This window comes from Chionomys nivalis, chromosome 17, assembly GCF_950005125.1.
Source record: "Chionomys nivalis chromosome 17, mChiNiv1.1, whole genome shotgun sequence".
Classification (NCBI taxonomy): Eukaryota; Metazoa; Chordata; class Mammalia; order Rodentia; family Cricetidae; genus Chionomys; species Chionomys nivalis.
This window is the reverse complement of record NC_080102.1, coordinates 56,154,534-56,177,952: the sequence shown is the minus strand read 5'-3', so window position 1 is coordinate 56,177,952 and position 23,419 is coordinate 56,154,534. Positions and strand designations below refer to the sequence as shown.

The 23,419-nt window shown below is 41.7% G+C and overlaps 1 protein-coding gene across 2 annotated transcripts in view; it reads right to left on the bottom strand.

Moving 5' to 3' along the window:
* Spats2 (spermatogenesis associated serine rich 2) overlaps positions 1 to 23,419 on the bottom strand; it is a 75,263-nt gene that overhangs the window by 38,000 nt on the left and 13,844 nt on the right. Inside the window, exons 2-5 of one of the 2 annotated variants that reach the window (XM_057792808.1) lie at positions 12,674 to 12,920; positions 5,908 to 5,987; positions 3,812 to 3,920; positions 2,712 to 2,761 (exon numbers count right to left, since the gene is read on the bottom strand). In XM_057792808.1, coding sequence (XP_057648791.1) covers positions 2,712 to 2,761; positions 3,812 to 3,920; positions 5,908 to 5,987; positions 12,674 to 12,698 — 264 coding nt within the window. In that variant the 5' untranslated portion in view covers positions 12,699 to 12,920. The remainder of the gene's footprint in view (positions 1 to 2,711; positions 2,762 to 3,811; positions 3,921 to 5,907; positions 5,988 to 12,673; positions 12,921 to 23,419) is intronic. The other variant, XM_057792809.1, reaches the window with a different exon arrangement.

The following is a 23,419-nucleotide window of genomic DNA, read 5'->3' as shown; positions in this document are numbered from 1 at the left end:
GGCCCTAAGTTTGATCTCTAATGCCAAAAACAACAAAAAATGAATGAATAAATAAACCAATAATTGTCTGCCTGGTGGAAAAGTGGGCACCAAATGGCTGGGGGAAAGAGGTAAGGTAAAACTATTACAGGGTACATTTATACCTTGGAAATCAGAAACATGTTAATAAAAAAAATCTTTGTCTCTGTTTTAACAAAAGATAGCTATGCTGGCAACATTCAACTCTTCTACTCCTAAGACTAGATGAGTAAACCAGTCAGTTCTCATGCCAGGCCTTTTGATGACCTTGTCCAGCAGAATAACTCCTGAACTTGGCATTCAGTTTCCTCCTCTATCTTACTTTCTCCCGTGTTATTACACATGTGTAATTAGCAGCACACACGCATGTCTTATTAGGCTAATTTAAGGGTTGTGTTACAGATTCAAGCACTGGAGAGTATCAGACTATACATCTATTTTCTTCTACCAGTTCATGTCACACACATGCATGCACACACACACACACACACACTATGCACGTGGCTTGTGTTGTTAATAATTTATGTTCTGAGATCAATAAATCGTGACACTGGTGTTTTGGGCACTCAAAGCTATGTATGCTGGGTGAAGCCAGTGAGACAGTATAAAAAGCAGCAGGCCCAGAAAGCTTCATGAGGACCTGAACAGCATAACGTGACTCTGGGAAAAAAATTCTCAAAGGTTAATAAAGCCAAACCTGGCTTGGTCAAGAAATCATTTCAGGGCTGGCAAGACTTGTCAGTGAGTAAAATATCTTTCACACCGCCTGACCATCTGAATCCAATCTCTGGAATCCACGCTGGAAAGAGAAACCCAACTCCCCCAAGCTGTTCTCTGCACCATGGCAGGTATACAACCTACACACACACACACAACACAATAATGAAATTTAAAAGAAAGCATTTCAAGCCAGGCGGTGGTGGCGCACGCCTTTAATCCCAGCACTCGGGAGGCAGAGGCAGGCGGATCTCTGTGAGTTCGAGGCCAGCCTGGTCTACAAGACCTAGTTCCAGGACAGGAACCAAAAGCTACGGAGAAACCCTGTCTCGAAAAATCCAAAAAGAGGGGGGCTGGAGAGATGGCTCAGTGGTTATGAGCATTGCCTGCTCTTCCAAAGATCCTGAGTTCAATTCCCGGCAACCACATGGTGGCTCACAACCATCTGTGATGAGGTCTGGTGCCCTCTTCTGGCCTGCAGACATACACACAGACAGAATATTGTATACATAATAAATAAATATTAAAAAAAAAGAAAAATCAAAAAATAAATAAATAAAAAATAAAAGAAAGCATTTCAGAACACAACACTAACTTACAGCAAAATGCTCCTAACAGAGTTGGTACTTAATTCAAATCGGCACTTAAACATTCTTTAAAGGCAGTACACCTGGGTTACAGAGCCATGGGAAGAATTCAGAACTCAGTACCACGGGAGGGGAGCAATTTGGGTCTTAGAAGGATATAAATAAAGGGATTAAGAACTAACGTATTAGGCATTATAATGAAAATATGTATGTATTAGTATTTAGTATTATTTTAATTTTGTTGTGGCTCCCCCCCCCCCCCCCCCGCAAGACAGGGAATGGCCTTGAACTCCTGATCACAGGTAAGAGCCATCACATCTATATATTTCTACTTTATAGATGAGCAAACTAAAGTCAGACAATACCCACAGCTCACAAGACCAGATGAGGCAGAACAGGACAGAAACCCAGTTCTGACTGACTCTGAAGCCCAAATGCTTTCTATTCTTTAACATGTAACATCAGATGTCCCAGGAAGGGAAGCATTCTGAAGGAGCAAAATATGGGCTAGTAAGATGGGCAGCAGGTGAACATGACAATCAAACCTGGCAACTTGAGTTCCACTCACAGAAAGCACTTAGAAGTGAAAGGAGAGAACACACTCCACAAAGCTACCCTCTGGCCTCCGTGAGCTCATATATATGCAAACATACAAACAATAAGTACAGACACAAGGATAAAGTTTTTAAAGAAGCAAAAGCTCCCATTTGGCTTTAAGTCAAAACCACTACTACTAGAAACATGACACAGCTGTCTGACCTGAAAACTGTTTAGTCTATGAAACGAATCTGACTGGAAGCCAGTCGCCTTCCCTGGAGGCACTGTATTTCTGTCTAGAGCAACCCCAGCAACTGTACCTGCAAATTTAATACTTTCTGCCTCCAACCACAGGGGGCAAACTCTGGAAAACAGCAGTGTCGCAATGTCAAAACGGCACTGTTGAGATGATAAACAGATGGCAAACATCTAAATGTTTTCTTTCAAATATTATGAGATGTATGGAGTTGGCTGTGAAATCTGACGTCAGTGATCACCAGGGTGGATAGGCAGGTGTCCCGCCTCCACCCACAATGCTCCTCTACTGGAGCCTCCAAAGAAGCTCTAATACTCTTTAAAGCCTTTTTTTCTTTTTAAAAATTATGTGGGGTTCTTTGTCCTCCTATACATGTGTGCACCTAATGCCTGTGGAGGTCTAAAGAGGTCCAGACCTCCTGCCCCTTGAGTTACAGATGGTAAGCTGCTGTGTGGAGCCAGGAACTGCACCCAGTTCCTCTGCAGGAGTAGTAGGCTACTATTACCTGCTAAGCCATCTTGCCAGCCCCTAAAGACTAATTTATAAGGAAACAAAACAAAATAAACATCATGCTCTTACATATAACTCATCTGTACCTTTTTCTTGCCTGTTACTATCCATTCCTTGAGTACTTCACTGGCACTGCCTGAAAAAGAAATCAGAGAGATAGATATATTTCCTCTTGTGCCACACACACAGTAAAGAAGGAGTCAGTGCGTCTCATAATTGCTGATAGAGTAGTGAAGTAGTCATGTCATGCTTCTGCTACACTAGCCTACTGCGGTCTCCTGGCCATTTAACATTCTCTATGTATCTTTGTCTGAGCACAAAAATGACTAGTCTTCACCTAAGTATGCTGTCTTCTCCCCTCCATGTTACAGACCATCTTGACTGCGGTGTTTGGGAAGAGCTGCACCCTGCATCAGACACAAACCCTAATATAAAGAAAACATGATGACAGAGAAAAACCCTGTAGACTTTGACTTGATTCTCCTGTATGCACAAATCCAGGAAAGGGCAGTGGGGAGTCCTGACCTGACACCACTCTTCTCGAAGGCAAAACAGCTTCAAGTAACGTTATACAGAATGAAGTTTAAAAACACTTAACTCTATAAATTCAAGAAGTTGAATAAGATTATTGTTTTCTATCTAACATATAGAGAACATAAGGAAACTGAACTCATATGTTTGAGTCACCTGCCAGAACCAAACTAAATGATAATGGAGTTTGGAAATAAATGCTGAGTCCTTGAACTGGTCACTTGTTCCTGGCCACTGAGTTACTCCTTTGTAACAGTCACTTAAATTACTTTATCCAGCTCCATTCAAGCCCCTTATACCATCAGTTTGTTTGGGGAGGGGGGACATAATTTTTTTAAATGGGGTCTCACTGTACCATGGGAGACTGGCCTAGAACTCACTATATAACCAAGACTGGCCTCAAGTCATAGTCCCCTTGCCTTTATGTCTCAAATACTGGGACTGCAGCAATGTGCCACCACACTTGTCTGATTTCTTAAACACTAGTAGACAACACTTTTAATAATAAAGGAGTTTTCTTAGTTTGTCTCTTTCTATAGTTTTTCTATAGCTTGGGAATGGAAAAGAGTATCTCACATTAACAAAATATCACAGTACACAGTAGACTATGAGCTATGGTTCAGGTTCCAAAAGTCTAAACTTGAGATAGGATTACCTTCCATGAATGCTTGTACTGTTTTGTCCACACAATTATCAAAGTGCTGCAAAACCAGGATGATTTCATTGTTGCTCCTATTGGGAACTATTGCACGCACTGCGTTTATCTGCAAAAGATGACAGAGTCGTGTGATTCTAACGCGAGTAGGTCACTGGCCAGCTGAAGTGTATCAGGGAGATACAATGTCATTTTACTTTCAGCAATTTTATCACTCTTTAATGTCAGTAAGAACACACACAACCATCACACTGGGAATAATAAATAGAAAAATGATAACACCACATGAAAACTTAATTTCAAATTTTAAAAAGGCAGAACATTTATAGAAATAAAAGGGCACCACTGAAGACGGTCAGTGAATAAAAGCATTTACAGTGACCCGAGGATCTGAGCTCAATCTCTAGAACCCACGGTGAAGGCAGAAAACTGACACAGCCACACAAGCTACCAACCAGGTCCTGATACATCTGCATGTACACACCAACACACTCTCTCCCACACACAAATAATAATATTAATTTTTATTTTTAAAGCTAGAAGGTGCTGAGTATGGGCTTAAATCCCTGCACTCAGGAGGCTGAGCCTGGCAGATCTCTGTAAGTTCAAGGCCAGTCTGGTCTACTTAGTGAGTTCCATGTCTCAAAAAAACAAAAACAACAACAACAAAAAGTTAGATGGTATGCACAAGATTATATGCCAAGAAAGAGTAGGCAATTAAGATATGGTGTCACACAAATGTAGTTTCATTTAGGTGCCAGCTATTAATTTACCATCAGTGGCTCTTCACTGTAAGCATACTATAGGTTAAGTAGAAAATTTAATGAACCATTAGCCCTAACAGCTTAGGTTTTTGCTTTTTAAAAGTCTGTGTGTCATGCATGTGTGAGTCTGGCACACAGGAACATATGTGTGTGAGCACACTGTAAAGGCAGAGGACACTGGCTCTTCCGTTCTATAACTCTCCACTTCATTCCCTTGAGGCAGAGTCTCTCACCTGGAGTGCGGCTCGCAGCCAGCAGGCTCCAGGGGTCCTCCTGTCTATTCCTCCCATCGTGCTGGGGTCACAGCTATATGCAGCTCTATATGTGGGTTCTGTGGATCCGAATTCAAGTCCTCACGCTTGCACAGCAAGTGCTCTCACCACTGAGTCAAAATTTTTCCAGCCCAACAACTCAGATTTGTATACAGCACTATTCAGAACACTTGTTACTTTGTGTCATTTAGCTGTATAAAGACTACAGAGATAACTGACAGAGATCGTCTGAATTATTATAGGCTATTTTAGGTGATAAAACATAATGCACTAGTAATAATCCAGCTTAATAAAACAAAACAAATGCAAATAAAGTCCACTGGACATCTACTAAATCCTGTTTCTCCAGAAATTCCTACTCCAAAATTTGATTTAATTTTAATATATTTGTATTTTCATGCAGTATATGTATACTCCATAAATAATATATACTATTTTATATAAGTATTATTTCATCATGCATACCTTTTTTAGTTTTTTGCCACACATTATTTTCTTCATATTGATAAGAATGTTTGTCATTCATATATTTTAACACACACATTGTACACAGCATTCCTATTGTATAATATATCTAATTTATTCATTCTCCTGTTAATGGATAACCAGAACTTTTTTGGTTGGTTAGCTTTTTGTTTTTGCAATGATAGAGGTTTCACATGCTAGGAACACACTCACTGGAGCGCCAATCCTAGACCACAATTTTATGTTCGTCTGCTGTTGAGTCCTTAGTACTTAGAACAATGAAAAGGCATGTCTTCTGTGTAACTATTAGAATTCTGATGGTGCCACCACCACCTAGCTCATTTTCTTTTTTCCTTTTTTTTTTTTTTTTTTGAGACCAATATCACTATGTAACCCTGACTGGCCTGGAACTTACTATGGATACCAGATTTCTGGCTTCACAAAAATCCATCTGCCTCTGCCTCCTGGAATTACAGGCATGTGCCACTACACCAGGGCAGATTTCATATTCATAATGCATTTGTGATAGTCACTGCTTATATTAACAAATTTTCCTATGGTATTCAAATTTAATATCCATAGTAATTAATCTTACCTTCTCTTTCATGTTCTCGAAAGTTCCTCCCTGGGCCAATACAGTATTGGACTGCAAATCAAAAATGAATCCTGAAGAATCTAAAAGAATATAAAAAAAAAAACTGATATAATCTATGTGTTTTATTCATCCAAGACAAAAAGATCAAGAATAGCTACTTTCCCCCCATGTAATTACTAATAATTTAGTTACTATTTAGAAAATTCCATTATATACATAGCTCATATATAACTACATTTTGAGTTAGTCATAAAATAAATTTTTTTAAAAGATTTATTTATTTTTGCCAGGCATGGAGGCACACACTTTTTTTCAAATATTTATTTATTTATTTATTATGTATACAATATTCTGTCTGTGCGTATGTCTGCAGGCCAGAAGAGGGCACCAGACCCCATTACAGATGGTTGTGAGCCACCATGTGGTTGCTGGGAACTGAACTCAGGACCTTTATGAAGAGCAGGCAATGCTCTTAACCTCTGAGCCATCTCTCCGGCCCAGAGGCACACACTTTTAATCCCAGCATTTAGGAGGCAGAGGCAGGTGGATTTTGGTGAGTTCAAGGCCAGCCTGGGCTGTACAATAAGTTCCAGGATAACTAGAGGTACATAGTGAAACTCTGTCTCAAACAGTGTTTGCCTGCATGTATACATGTGCACCACATGTGCCTGGTACCTGCAGGAGCCAGAGGGAGCACTGGATCCCCTACAAATGGAGTCTTGGACAACAGGGGGTCAGTAAGTAGGTACTAGAACCAAACCTAGGTCCTTCGCAAGAGCAGCAAGTGTTCTTAACTGTCTACTTTTTAAAGTAGATTTTGAGGAAACTAGCAACAAGCCAACTATATCCTATAGTCCTTAATCTCTTTCTTAATGATCCTTCCTAACTTATAAGCCCCCTAAGAATGGTACAAGCAAACAGCTGCCTATGAGACTGGGGGTGGAGATGGCAGCATCTACAGTTAGTAACAAAAAAGTCAGTTTTCTTCTTAGACTAAGAGCTTCATGAATACATTCACTGACTGACGTCCCAGATGTGTGATAAAACAGTGTATCCAAGTCTTACCAACACTATATCCAAGTCTGTATTAAGCAAATCAAACTGCACAATAAGCAGAGTAAACAAACATAACCTGGAATGAGTTGTTCAATGTGAATTATTAAAAATAAAGTCTAGTTTCTTGGCACAAATTTAATAAAGGACATTAAATTTAATAAATTGTTGCTGTAGTAGTTTTAACTAAACTGTGACTACACAATCAGTAAATTACCGAAGCATTGTGAATAACCACAGCACTGTGTGTGAGACACCAGCTACGGACCCTTACACCTGCCAGGCAAGAGCTCTGCCACCGAGTCACACCCTGGCTGTGCAGTGGATGCTTCAACCCCACGAGAGGCAATCCTAGGAGGAGCTTAAGGACTCCTCAAATTCTGGTGTGCGTGTCTGTCTTCTGAGGAATCTTATGCCAAAAAGTAGGCTGTGCCTCAACAGTCTAAGGCTTAAGATTTTTGGTTTGGTTTAGTTTTTCGAGACAGGGTTTCTCTCGTGTAACAGCCCTGACTGTCCTGGAACTCTATAGACCAAGCTGGACTCTAACCCAGAGAGACCTACCTACCTGCCTCTGGCTCCCGAGTGCTGGGATTAAAGGTGTGCGCCACCGCCCAGCGATTTTTAAGATTTTTACTCCCAGTTGGTTTCAGCATTACCAATTCCTGAACCCCACTAAGGAGTAGTTTGGGAATTGAAATCTCAACAAAGCAAGTAATACAGGAAAGTCTGACAAAGGAGTATGGAAAATTGAAATATGACAGTATATTCCAAATTCCTTTGCTATTACTACAAACATGTTTTAATTAAAGTTTGGTTTAGAGTTTAACTTTTACCTTCTTTCCAAATAACTCCTGGTTGCTATGAAAGATTCAAGTTTTATGGTAAGTAAGATCTGCGTGCAAGTATGAAAGACAACACGAATACAACCATGTCATTTAAGAGAAATTATGTTTGCCAGTTACAATGAATTGTGAATTCATTGAGCTCTAACCTCTGTTAACACAAAAGGACCAGGAGGCACTTAGACAAACTCACCATGTGTACGTCTTCCAGAGGACTACAGAACATGGGTAGTTAGTTCTCAATTATCTTTATCAACTGGAAGAGATGCTGCTGAGAAAGAGGAAGACCCTAGATAGCATAGCACTATCGTCCAGACCTCCTGAGAGCACAGAGCAGTCAAATGATATCATCTGAATGCTGCAGTGTGCTCCCCTGCTCCACTGGTACAGAGACATCAATCATCTATCTGCTTACGGTTAGAGACTCAAACCACCGATCTCCTTTAGGAGAGGGGACAGTTGGATCAAAACAGCAATTTATAGTTTCTATTAGAGAAGGATTACTACCAGCCTTTTAATTATTCCCCTCACAACATATCAGCAAACACAAACTACAGAGACAACAAATGGCAGCTCTCCACTCAGCTCCCAAAATCAATCTCCATATTATTCGAATTTATCCAGCATGCCAATTAACATAAAACTAACATATAAAGTAAATTGGGTGTAGTAAAGCATGTCTGTAATCTCATGACTAGATGGATGAATGAAGGAAAGAAAGGAGGAGGAATGAAAGGGAACAAACTCAGATTAATAAAATTAGAATAGTTAAAAAATAGGGTCTAGCTGGGCATGGTGGCTTTAATCCCAGCATTCGGGAGGCAGAGGCAAGAAGATCTCTGTGAGTTTGAGGCCAGCCTGGTCTACAGAGCTAGTTCCAGGACAGCTAGCTATTACACAGAAACCCTGTCTCAAAAAACCTAAAAAGAAAACAACAACAACAACAAAACCATATATATGTATATGTCTATTTAGGAAGATCCTAGTACACTACCCCTTGGCTAATAAATGCAGTACTCATCCCTGCCCCCAGGTCCTAAAGAGTTAGGAGACTAGGTAGGTGGCTCAATGCTAAAAGTCAGAAGAGTGTGTTAGATTCCCTGCAACTAGAGTCACACAGTTGTGAGCTGCCATGTGGATGCCAAACTTGAACCTGGGTCCTCTGGAAAAATTGTCAGTGCTCTTAACCACTAAACCAACTCTCTAATTCCTAACCAATTTAAAAAAAAAAAATTCAAGCATGTTTGTGTTTGTAATTCAGCCCAGGGGAGGCAGAGACAGGCAGATCCCTGGAGCTTGCGGTCAGCCAGCCAATTTATCCTCCAGTGAGCTACAGACCAACAGAAGACCCTGACTCTGATCGGGCATGATAGTGCACACCTTTGATTCCAGCACTTCGTAGGCAGAGGCAGACAGATTTTTGTGAGATCCAGACCAGACTGGTTTACAGAGCAAGTTCTGGGCCAGACAGGGCTACACAGTGAGACTTGTCTTTAAAAAAAAAAAAAAAAAAAAGACAAAAAGTATATTAATACGACAACAACTAAGAATTAGCTTATCAAAGAAGCCATTTTGATTCACACAGTGAGTTCCAGGCCAGCCAGAGCTACACAGTGAGAATCTGTCTCAAAATAAATAATAATAATAATAAACCACGCAATGGACTCCCACAACAGCACTTATGAAGTAGAGATTACTAAAAGCCCCACCACCCTAGACCCTACCCCAAGAAGTTAGCCAAGGCTAACATCATAAATATACAGAGGCTTTCTGAAGTACTGAAGGCAATTTGATTAACAGATTTCTCTTCATCAAAGCCCTGCCCACCCCCAACTCTAGACTGCTTACAGCAAACTCAAGTGTACAGATCTGCTCAGGTATGAAGTAAGTTGAGAGGTTCTCAGAAAGCTACTAAATTTGCATCTATTATTTAGACTGCTTACACCATTTTCGAAGAATACAGACGATGACAAATTATTTCCTTGACAAAGTGAAGTGAAATTGGGATTATAAGCTCTGAGAATCCCTTCCCACACTCTGCAATTCTGGGCACTGAACTCAAGGCTTCCTGCACGCTAGGTAAAAGCTCTACCACTGAGCTATACTCCCGGTCTGAAGCTTGTTAAATTTTTCACTGATGGAAAAACGAGGAAGTCAGTTGCAGTATTATCCCTTGTCCAGAGTAACCCCCTGAGTCCTCCTGGAGAATCAAGGGAGTCCGAGTTGTCAGACAACACTGCTGCTGCTACTCACTGGATACTCTACTTCTCAAGGGTCCATTACTCCGACAGCTCCTTGGCAAATCACAGCTGTTGGCTACTCACTGTTATACACGGATGCACAGCAAGATGAGGAACAATATGGCTAACATTTTAACAGGGCCAAAGAAATGCAAGAAAAGGTAAGATCCAATTAAAAGGATAAAGTTAGAGATAAGGAAGTCTAGAAGCTCAACTACTTTTAGTCATCTTTATTCTTTTATTCAACGTCCTTTTGAAAATTAAAAGGTTAACTTAAGAGCCCACAAGATGATTACACAGGTAAAAGTCTCACTATCAAGCCTGATGACCTGAGTTGGATCCCTGGGACTCAAACAGAAGAAAGTCAACTCTTACAAAGTTATCCTCTGAGCTCCACAGGAGCTGTATATGCACATGTCCTCACACACAAAATAAATATGCAAACAAACAGATACAAGTATTTTTAAAGCTGAAATAAATGCTTGAGCAAATATAAGCTCTTGGAAAGGTGGCTATTGCATGAACTGAACACAGCTGGCATGTGGCAAACAAAGTGACCATTTCTCAGACATTACCTCTTGCAGGTCTAGGCTTACAACTAGACTAGGTCGGCTGGACAGTGAGGACCAGAAAGCCATTTGTCTCTGTCTCCCTAGCACTACGGAAGGAGGGGAGGGGAAGAGGAGAAAGAGAAGAAGGGAGGAAAGAAGGGAAGGGGAGGGAAAGAGGGAGAAAAGAGGAAGAAAAAGGGGGAAGGGACAGACAGAAGTAAAGGAAGGAAGGAAAGAGGGAAAGAAGGGAGAGGCGGAAGGGAGGGGCAGAAAGGAAAGGAGCAAGGGACAGAGGACATATGTATGAATAAAGGGACAAAGCAGAAAGGTAACCTACATGGTAGTTCCTAAAAGATGGATCAGGAGGTTCCCAAAAACCAATACAGTGGCAAATGAGGTTATAACTTAGCTCTTTCCTTATGAACGAGCCTTGGACTTTCCTTTTTCTCTAACAGTTTGAGAATAATTTAAAGTTTGTAAGTGGAAGGCTGGGTGATGGTAGTGCACACCTTTAATCCCAGCACTTGGGTAGCAGAGACAGGTGGATCTCTGTGAGCTCAAGCCCAGCCTGGTCTACAAAGCAAGTTCCAGGACAGTCAGGGATAAACAAAAAAACAAAAAACCCTGTCTCAAAAAAAAAAAAAAAAAAAAAAAAAAAAAAAAGTAAAGTGGTGCTGCTTTTCTTCCCACGGACACTGGAAAGTGTAGGGGCTGGTCCTACTGTACAAACTTAAGTGCAAGGAAGAAAGCCTGCTGTTGCCAGGTGGTGGCGCACACTTTAATCCCACTAGTGAGGCAGAGGTAGGCAGATCTCTCAGTTAGAGGCCAGCCTGGTCTACAGAAAGAGAGTTCTAGGACAGCCTAGGCTACATAGACCCTGTCTGAAAAGAAAGGCAGGCAGGCAGGAGGCAGGCAGGCAGGAGGCAGGCCACTGTCACAGAACTGCTAGCTAATGCCTAGAATACTCCCAAACTTCAAAACTGAAGACAGCACCAACTTTAGTATGCGAGAGATAATCTTCTCTTCTGCTAATACTACAATGAAATTACAGTTTTCAAAACTAGAAGTAACTGTGGCATATTATCTTCTTTTGAGGTTTTTGAACTTTCTAATCTAAATTAAAAGCATTTCTACCACATTGAATCTGTGAAGACCTCAATCTATGAAATTCTGTTTTGAATTAAAGACCATATGGCGCACGCCTTTAATCCCAGCACTTGGGAGGCAGAGGCAGGCGGATCTCTGTGAGTTCGAGACCAGCCTGGTCTACAAGAGCTAGTTCCAGGACAGACTCCAAAACCACAGAGAAACCCTGTCTCGAAAAACCAAAAAAAAAAAAAAAAAAAAAAAAAAAAAAAAAAAAAATGAAAATGAACAAGAGAAGAAGGTCACTCTCTGAATGAATCCTGTGCGGTGGCTCAGCTGCTGTTACACTGGCTCTTCCAGCACACTTGAAAAGGGTTCTACACAGCCTGTTTGCTTCCCCTCACTATAACCTCTCTCGATACTTCATGCCTGTATCTTCCATTCTGCCAGGGTAGCAAACGCGGAAAGAAAGCTAAAGAAGGAAACAAAGCCTGGAAGCGTTCACTCTTGCTCCATTTCCTGTCCCTTGGAATATGAAGCCTCCTGCAGGAAGCTAGCTTCTACTGCATCTCCCTAACACATGCCACTCTACAAAAGTGCGCCATCAGGATACGTCCCGCTCGCTAACAAATCTATTACAATTGGATAAATCTGAGTAGAAAAACAATTTCTAGTGAGATCAATTCTCAGACTTATACACAAAACTAAAACCTAACACAATCCTTGCAAAATCATTCAGAATATGTTACTAAAGGAATAGTTGTAAAACATACAGACGAAAGTATTGCTGGTCTATAACCACGCTTTGGTTTTAACTTTTTGCAGTTCTTGGGGATCAAATCCAGGCTGACCTCATGCATGCCACAAAGCACTTGAGCCTTATTCCCCACCCCAGGGCCCTGTGCATGCTGGGCAAGCTCTCTACCACTAAACTACACACATTCCCCAGACGGCAAAAACTATTCTAACAATTTATGTGCATATGTGATCTTACCCTTCTGGCTTTGTTTCCTAGACATTGCAGTTTTCTCAATGTCAAAAAAAAAAAAAAAATACAGAAGAAAATATCTTGTCCAAATTCTGGGAATCCTGATAATTTAAAAGTAGGCAATAGAAGTCTGTAGTTAGAAGTAACAAATGCAAAACCCTGGCTGTTTAAAATTCTGTTCACTAGCTGTTACTTTCTTTTCCTTCTCTGGTATTAACTTCTTGTCAGGATGTATCATGTCTTCTTCCAGAATCTAGAAGGAAAAAATACAAACACATTTACTATTACAATAATGAATATCAGTAAAAACTGTGTGAGTGACATATGTGGGTTTTCAATTTCTGCAAAACTAGTTTTAGTTAATGAAAAGCACCATTTTCTGAAGAAAGCTTAACCTTACAATCTGATCATCTTAATTGGTAAGTATGCTTTCTCTCTCAGCCCCCTCTCCTCTCTCTGGGACTCATCGATCCCTGACACTTTAGCCTGCCCACATGGCACAGAGACATAAGCGTAGCACTAATCCCTCACGAAAGCATCTTTTTGCATAGAGATTATTATAGAAAGTCACAACTGATCCAAATGCAGAGAACTACTGACCGGGATGCCCAGCCCACACCAATACATCTACAACACAGCCCCTACACTTAAGGCTTGGGGATCATTGTGGAAGATGGAATGGAAAGAGAAAAGAGACAGGAAATCTGCCGCAAGGCTGTGTCTAGAAATGACAGGGAAGCTACATCCATGATACTCAACTATAAATAGTCGCCCAAACGAAACCTAACAATGACACCAGCTGGCAGCCAGGGATGAGGGTAATCTCTCCAGACCCATCCTTAGAGGAGAAAATACAGGCCATTAATAGCTGCTGAGAGAGGGAGAACTAGTCTTCTCTAGGGTGAGTTATCCAGTCCCAACTGCTCACCCCTCAAAACACATTACACAAAAGCAACACTAACTGTACTCAGCACACTGCATGATATATTTTTTCACACATACGTGTAAGAATAATAACTAAAGAAACCATGGGTTTGATAGGAGGAAGGCAGAACATGAGGGAGGTTGGAGAGAAGAGGGGAGAAATAATCTTTTGGGGGCGAGAGTTTCGAGACAAGGCCTCTCTGTGTAGCCTTGGCTGTTCTGGAAATTGTTCTATAGACCAGGCTGGCCTGGAGCTCTGCCTGCCTCTGCCTCCCGAGTGCTATGATTAAAGGCATGTGCCACCACTGCCCAGTTGATATAATTATATTTTAATTAAATACATTTTAAAGTATACTTTCTTTTTTATTTCTTATTTTATTTCTTCAAATTTTTTATTGATCAGGAGCTACTCTATTAAAAATACAATTGAATCCCATCATTACTGTCACCATGTAAATAACCTGCAAAGAAAAACTGCACACGTGAATATTTTGTTCCCCATTTTCAATCAGGAAACAGTTGCCACTGATAAGCAGATAGTCCAGAGTCTGCTAAGAATGTTCAAAATACACTGCTGCCCATGTTACAACCAAAGCTCACTGGGACATCTGCGGTCTGGACTGTTTCCTAAAGCCATGTTAATATCTGTGGTTTCAGGAGAGCTGGCCCCACACCTTGCCTGTGAGCACAGGGCAGGTAAAACATCAATACATATAAAATTTTAGGGTGGCGTACACCTTTAATTCCAGCACTAGGGAGGCAGAGACAGGCGGATCTCTGTGAGTTCAAGGCCAGCCTGGTCTACAGAGTTCCAAGACAGAGCTACAGAGAAACCCTGTCTCAAAAAAACCATTAATTAATTTAAATTCTTTTTTTTTTTTTTTTTTTTTTTTTTGGTTTTTCGAGACAGGGTTTCTCTGTGGTTTTGGAGCCTGTCCTGGAACTAGCTCTTGTAGACCAGGCTGGTCTCAAACTCACAGAGATCCGCCTGCCTCTGCCTCCCGAGTGCTGGGATTAAAGGCGTGCGCCACCACCGCCCGGCTTAATTTAAATTCTTAAAAGCACAGATTGTAATTACAATTAAGTCTGACTTCTGTAGGAAAACTAAAACAGCTTCAGACAGAAACTAACTGGCCCCAACAAAATGGAAAAAGGTATACTGGAAGAGACCAGCAAGAACAACAGCAGTTAAGGAAACTCAAGCTTTCTCCACTGTGTACTTCCACCAGACATTCCGAAAGAGGGTGGCTTTCATCTGCTAAGTCACTAAAACTCTCTCAATTATTCAGCAGCAGTTTAATTAAGCTTTCTTCACTTTTTCCTAGACAAAGGTTTGTTTTAGCAAATACCAAGAAAAATATAATCATAATTAATTTAGTAGGAATAAAAATACATATCCTGCTTTCTGATGATTCTTTAAATAGTGAATAATACCGATAATTAAGGCTATTTTTTAGGATTTACTTTTATGCTATGTGTATGAGTGTTTTGTGGGCATGTAAGCGTACCACACACATGGATGCAGTGCACACTGAGGCCAGAAGAGAGCACCAGATCCCCTGGAACTGGAGTTCTAGAGGGTTGTGAAATGCCAGGCCCTCTTTAAGAGCAGCAAATGCTTGGTCTCTAAGCCATCTCTCTAGTCCCAATCCAAGACTATTCCATCCACTGAACTGTTTAAAGAGATTTTATATCACTATATTGAATAGTTTATAAAAATCAAGGAAAGGTTAGCGGGCATACTATAATCCCAGCACTTAGAGGCTGAACCAAAAAGACTGCTGGGCATCCAAGGCCTGCCTGGGATACACAGCAAAATCCTGTTTCAAAAGAAACCAAAAACGTCTATTTAACCCATAATGAGGCTTTGGTTTTGTTTGTTTTTCTACTGTTGTTGCTGTCTGAGACAGTTTATCACTGTGCAGCTCTGGATGACCTGGAACTCAGGGACTGTCCTGTTTTTGTCTCCGCAGAGTTGAGATTAAAAGCATGCACCACTACATCCTACCAACGTGGCTGATCTAAGTATTCGTCTGGGCTTTGGGACTAACGGCAAAGAAGAGTCTTCTCATTCAGAAAGAGGTGGGATCTCTCTTGCTCACAGGGCAAATATTTAGGTTTCTACTTTAAAAAGTTTTGTTTTTTTATGTCCATGATGGCCTGGAACTCCCAATCTTCCGGCCTACTTGTATGTAATGTTGGCATTACAGGATCGTACAGTCATGCCAGCTGTCTATGCACATTTCCAGCTTAGTAAGTAAGCACTGCTTTCACAATGAGCCCCAACAACTACCTAGTAACTTTTGCTTTGTTCAAAAGTTCTACTGTTGTTCAATAAAATTTACTTCAGACCTGTCAGGAATGGCGGAGCATGGCAATACACATCTTTAACCTGAGTAATAGAGGCCAACCTGAGCTATACAGAGAGTTGCCTTAAAACAAACAAACCAGCAAGCAAACAAATAAATAAGTAGGTTCTAGGGCTGGAGAGACAGATGGCTGAGCAGTTAGGAGCACCATTGCTTGAGAGCCCCCAGGTTTGAATCTCAGCACTCCCCCACATGGCTGTTCCCAACACCTTTATCTCCCTTCCCAGGGATGCCACACCCATTTCGATCTCCCTGGGCACCAGGCTTACAGAAGGTACATACACAGACATGCAGGTTAAATACTCATACATATAAAATTTTAAGAAACGTCAAAAGCTAGGCTGTAGCTCAATGACGGAGTGCTTAGCCAGAATGCTAATGGGTCTGAGTTTGATCCCCAGCACTGAAGGAAAAAAAATACTAGAAACAACCAGGGGCCCAAGGTCATGCAAACCTATAATCCTAGCACTCAGGAGGCAAAGACAGAAACCCTGGAAGATAAAGATTAGCCTCAGTTACATGAGATTCTTTTCAAAATATTTAAAAACTGCCAGGCGGTGGTGGTACACGCATTTAATCCTAGCGCTTGTGAGGCAGAGGCAGGCAGATCTCTCTAAATTGGAGGCCAGTCTGAACCCTTTCTCAAAAACAAAACAAAACCAAAAAGTCAGGATGGTGATACATGCCTACAATACCAGCATTCAGATGATGGAAGGGTTATGAGTTCAACTGAGCCTGCCTGTGTTACATACCAAGACCCTGTCTCAAAAAAAAAAAAAAAAAAATACTACTGGGGGGAGGAGGGAGGTGAGGTGGGAAAACTCAGGGAAGGGGAGAGAAGGGAAATTGGTCAGGATATATGTTAGAAAAAAATTTTTTTTTGTTTGTTTTTGTTTTTCGAGACAGGGTTTCTCTGTAGCTTTGGTGCCTGTCCTGGAACTAGCTCTTGTAGACCAGGCTGGCCTCAAACTCCCAGAGATCCGCCTGCCTCTGCCTCCCGAGTGCTGGGATTAAAGGCGTGCGCCACCACCGCCCAGCTAGAAAAATTTTTTAATAAAATTTAAAAATGAAAAAAAAAAAAGAAAAACAAAAAGCCTATTCCTGGGGCTGAGAGTTGACTCAGCAGTTAAGAGCACTGGTTGCTCTTCCAGAAAATCCAGGTTCAATTCCTAGCACCCACATGGAGGTTCATAATCACCTACAAGTCCAGTTCCAAACAATCTGACACCTTCTTCAGGTACCAAGTACACTCGTGGTGCACAGACTTACATGTAGGCAAAATACTCATACATATTAAAGAAATTTTTTTAAAAATTTAAAACTGCTCCTAATAATATCAGACATAAGATTACAGAGAGACGCATTAAGATGACAGAACGTGCCTGTAATGCTATCATTCAATGGGCTCAGGGAGAAAGATCTCCAGCTTAAAACCAGCTTAGGGCACAGAATGAGACTCTTGGAAAAAATTTAAATATAAAAAAGTCTGGCTCCAAGGTTTGTAGTTTACAAAACTGACAGTCTACATTTACTGGATCAGCAACAGTTGTAGAAAGGTCTTGGGGGAAAAAAAATCAAGTTTTTCCTACTCCATTTGCCCTGAATGGGCACATGCAAGTTAAGTGCTCGACCACTGAGCTATATGCACCCGGTCTTTGCGTGTAAACTCAAGCATGATGGACTACTGGCAGCTAGTTATAATCCTCATCTTAATACAATATAATCTATGAAACCATTATGATGAACTAGACTAGATGCCAGCTAACTTTTTTGTAACAAGATGGTAATTATTTTAGCTTTCTAAGTCATACAGTCTCTGTCATAACCAAATGCTGTTGCACTGTGGAAGCGGCCATAGTGGCAACACAGAAAGAGATCAAAAGAAGGCATTTCATCCCCTGGAACTGGAATTATAGACTGTTGTGAACCGCCAAGAGGGTGCTGAGAATTGAACACAGGTCTTCTGCAAGAGCAACAAGTGTTCTTAAGCACCAAGACAATTCTCCAGCCCTATGTATATATATTTTTGTGTGGTGTACACACCCACGGAGGCCAGAAGAGGGCATTCCTGGAATTCCCTGGAGCTAGAGTGCCAGGTGGTTGTGAGCTGATGAGTGCTGGGAACCAAACTCATGTTCTCTAGAGTGCCAGGTGGTTGTGAGCTGATGAGTGCTGGGAACCAAACTCATGTTCTCTGGAAGAGAACGTAAGTGCTCTTAACCTCTAAGCCATCTCTTTCTAGACCCCTTTTTAATAGTTTAACATCTCTGAAAAATCAGAAGCCGCTGACAACATATTATTGTTACGTATGTGTGCTAAGTTCCTGGAGCACTACTAATCTGGAAAAAGGGAAATTAAACTGAAAAAAGAATAAATAAAATTTATTACATGTGGCCGGGCGATGGTGGCACACGCCTTTAATCACAGCACTTGGGAGGCAGAGGCAGGTGGATCTCTGTGAGTTCGAGACCAGCCTGGTCTACAAGAGCTAGTTCCAGGACAGGCTCCAAAACCACAGAGAAACCCTGTCTTGAAAAACCGAAAAAAAAAAAAATTATTACATGTGGGCTGGAGAGATGGCTCAGTGGTTAAGAGCACTGGCTGCTCTTCCAGAGGTCCTGAGTTCAATTCCCAGCAACCACATAGTGACTCACAACCATCTGTAATGAGATCTGGTGCCCTCTTCTGGCCTGTAGGCACACATGCAGACCAAAACAGTGTACACATATTAAATAAAATCTTTTAAAAAGAAAAAAAGAAAACTAACTAAGACAGGATCCTCTGAAATGATAGTTATGGATGGTTATGAATGGCCAAATGGTTGCTGAGATCTGAACCAGTGTTATCCGGAAGAGCAGCCAGTGCTCTTAACAGTCAGTTGAACCACCTCTTCAGCCCCATTGAAACAACTTCTAATTTAAAATCTCCATTTGATAGATGGATCTAAAAACACATATTGAGTGAGGTAACCCAGACCCAGAAAGACAAATATATGTATTCACTCATAAATGGCTTCTAGACAGGAAAAAAACCAACCTACAGCACCGTCCACAACCCAGAGAACCTAGACAATAAAGAGGACCCTAAGAGAGACATACATGGATCTACATAGGAAGGAGGAAAAAACAAGATCTCCTGAGTAAACTGGGAGCATGGGGGTCACAGGAGAGGGCAGAAGGGAGGGGGAGAAAGGAGGTAGCAGAGAAAAATGTAGAGCTCGTTAAAAACATTAAAAAAGAATAAAAAAAAAGGGCTGGAGAGATGGCTCAGAGGTTAAGGGAACTGACTGCTGTTCCAGAGGTCCTGAGTTCAATTCCCAGCAACCACATGATTACACACACTCATGTATAATGAGATCTGGTGCCCAGAACACTATATACATAATTAATAAATTTACATAATAAAAAAGAATAAAAAATAAAATCTCCATTTGAGATTTGGTAGCCTGCAGTTTGGAATTCACAATCGTGTTTCCTCCGCCTGCTGAATGTTAGGACTACAGACTTGTACCAGTATGCCTTGTTTGACTTACTACCTTCTCAGCTGTACTTCAACAGACTACTCATTTAAGCCTGTTTCCACTTTCCAGTAGTACACAAACAGTAGTGCGTCTTAATACAGACAACAGTAATAAAAAGCCAAAGATGTTCATCAGGGAAATAGAGATACAAAGAATGTGATGTCACCTGTGACCCCAGCACTAGGGAAGACAGGGAGTAGCACTGCCTCGGCTTAAGAGTCCAGCCTGACACAGAGCAAGTACCAGGCCATCCAGGGCTGTACAGGGAGACATTCCCTCAAAAAAATAGAGGTAGGATGTGAGATAGGTCGAGGGGTATGTGCCTGTTACCAAGCCCTGAAAATGTAAGTTTAATCCCTAGACTCCACAGTGAAATGAGAACTAACTCTCGCTAGTTGCCCTCAGACATCCACATGTACAACACACACACACAATCAATTAATTACTAACAGGTAAATGATTTTTTAAATGTACGTATTTTTATGTATTTATTATGTATACAGTGTTCTGTTTGCATGTATGCCAGCAGGCCAAAACAGGGCACCAGATCTCATTACAAATGGTTGTGAGCCACCATGTGGTTGCTGGGAATTGAACTCAAGACCTCTGGAAAAGCAGCCAGTGTTCTTAACTGCTATCTCTCCAGTCCCGTAAATAATTTTCAAAAGAGAATACAGACCTGAAGTCAAATAAATAGGTAAAAATACCTACATGATACCTACATACATAAAATTCATTCAATCCAGTGGCATTGCTGGCACAGTTCATAGAAATAGGTGTGGAGGTGAAAGACAGGAGAGTTCAGGACAAAGCTAGGTAACACACGGAGAAAGACCATCAATAATTACTAGTTGCTGAATGTATACGATTCATAACATTTAATCAAAGAAAACAACCAGATTAAGATTTGTGGTCAGCTTTCTATACATTCTGCTTAAAACAACTACTCCAGGGCTGGAGAGATGGCTCAGGGGTTAAGAGCATTGCCTGATCTTCCAAAGGTCCTGAGTTCAATTCCCAGCAACCACATGGTGGCTCACAACCATCTGTAATGAGATCTGGTGCCCTCTTCTGGCCTGCAGGCATACATGTAGAAAGAATATTGTATACATAATAAATAAATATTAAAAAAAAAAAAAAAAACAAGTACTCCACTCCAGATCATGGCATAATGAAACGAGCAGTCTACCGACCACCTGTCAGAAAACAGCCATCAGTCCCAGGTGGCAGTTCTGTGCCAGCATGGTGATGCACTCCCACAATGCCAGCACTCAGCCGGAGAGACTATGATGGACTACATACATAGTAAGGACCTGTGCAAGGAACAAACAAAAGATCCTCCCTGCAGGGTAAAACCCCCCTTTCTTCTACCTCTGACCAGTTAATAAAGCCATGTTGTAGCAGCAGAAAGATGACAGTAATACAGGGCTGGCAGTTGGTGGAGTCCTTGCCTACCATGTTCTCCAGCACCAAGTATGGGTGGGCAGAATAAATGCATCAATGACCAGTATCATTAACTATAAAAAGTGGACTTCCCCAAAGACTTTCCAGAAGTATTCTAATTGTGGCATTTACAAGTAACTGTCTCCTAAAAGGGCAGAATGAAGGAAAACTTGTCTAAGTATCAGTGTAAGTAGATGGTGACTAGACGGTCTCCCTGAAATACTTGGTTGGGCAGGAGTTAGACACTGTTACAGTGTTGTTAAACACTACAAGTCCACTGTAATGTTTGCCTTTATTGAAATCACCCCTTTAGTGTCCACTCTTCCTTTAAATAAGCTAAGGTATTGGGAGCCAGAGCCATTTGGTTCCCTAACAGCTGTTAGACCCTTCCCTTATCCCCCACCAAACTTCAATGGAGGACAACACTCACGCCAGCACTAGCTGCTTTGAAGTTTCTGTGGTTGCCTTGAGGAATCTGCATAGCAATCACAGCTGGTTACTGCTTAAACAGGCACCGCACCAGCCACAAGTGTTTGAAAAGCTAGTGCTAGACATGTGCGTGCCACCATGGGCCTCAGTGGACTCTAAATGACCCTGCAGCTATTTCCATCCAGGCTACAAGAGAAGCAGGTCCTCTGAAGCACGTCCCTTCAACATGGGGGACTGCAGTGTGATTGGCACAGAGTCTTTATTTACATGAGAGTCTCCTATGATTGGTGCAAACACCCTTGCCACACACACCCTTTCCAGCCAGCACAGAGCCATTTTCCTGTGTTGCCCCCTACTGCTGGAACATTTGGCCCAATAAAAGATGGGCTGGTGCACATCTGTAATCACAGTACTCCAGAGGCTGAGGCAGGAAGATGAACCCAAAAGAACTAGAAGATGAAGCCTGTGAGATTCTCGATGAAGCTGAGACATGAACCTATAATCACTGGATTGAAAATGGAACACAGGGCCGCGGAACAATGACCAGCATAGATATCAATCAGCATGGACACATGCTGGAAAACAACCTGCACAGTAAGAAACACCAAGTATTTGAGGAACAGCACTTAATTAATCTATTACCAACAGTTTGCCAGTGAATACCCTACTTGTGGATGCTGGCTCTAAGAGGCAGAGGTAGAGGAAAAGGATGTGGTCTGGCACAGGAAGAGGGACTCCCTAATTAATAATGTCTCTCACAATTACTATTCCAAAGGCTTTTTTTTAACTGGTTTTTATTAATTATTTACTTATCTTTTATTTTATATGTATGCATATGTAATTGTGTAAGCTTATATGGCCGACATGCATGTAGAACAGAATAGGGCATTGGATCTCCTGGAACTGGAGTTACAGACAGAGTTACCATGTAGGTGCTGGAATTTGAACCCAGGTCCTCTAGAAAAGCAGTCAATGCTCTTAACCCCTGAGCTATCCATCCAGTTCCAGTTTGGAAACCTTTTTTTTCTCTTTCTGTTTGTGTATATTGTCTGTGTATCTGCCATGTGTGTATGGATGCCCACAAAGGCCAGAAGAAGATCCTCTGGGGCTGGAGTTGCTGCAAACCAAACTGGATCCTTTGGAAGAGCAAAAAAGTGGCCTTAAATACTGAGCCATCTCTCCAGCCCCCAATCTGATATATTTCTTATACAGGTTCTGTCTTTTTTTTTTTTTGAGACAGGGTTTCTCTGTAGCTTTGGAGCCTGTCCTGGAACTAGTTCTTGTAGATCAGGCTAGCCTCAAACTCATAGAGATCTGCCTGCCTCTGCCTCCCAAGTGCCCCCACCGCCCGGCCTGTTTTTCAGTTTTTAATAAGTATAGACATGAAGGGAAGAAGGAAAAAAACCTCAAGTGATCTTTCACTGGACCCTTTTTTGGTTGTTATTGCTGAGGATAGAATCTAGACCCTCGCATACAGCAAGCAAGAGCTTTACCATTGAGTACACTCACATTGCAAAGACTTCTTGGTTTTGCTTGTTGTTTTTAAAAATTGAGATAGGGTCTCATGTAGTTCAGACTGGCCTTAAATTCACTACGTAGCCAAGGCTGACCTTGAATGTCCTCTACCCCCCACTGAGTTCTGAGGTCAAAGGTATTTGTCACCGTGCCCATCACAGTGCCCAGCCCTTTCTAGCCTACTTTTGTCCTTTACCATCAGTTGAGCACGCTGGGCTGGAACAAGAAAGGACAACAGAAGCAGCAGCAAGTGCTAGCAGACTGAAGACAGCAACAGTGACATTGGAGGGGGCAGCAGTAGCCGCAAAAGGGTAGCTGAAGCAAAACAGCAGGGAGCGGAGGCCTCAGGGACACCAAGGGACAAAAGAAGAGAAACTACAGGGCCTGGTCACTGGAAGACCTCCAAAGAGCCAAGACTTCTACAGAGCCAAGGAGCTCAGACACCTAAGATTGAGGATTCTGAGAACACGGACCTGAGTCACAGCACCATCACTACAGGGCCAGCGGTTCAGCACCTGAGGCCTAGGCAGGAGCTCCAGCACTGGACAGTGC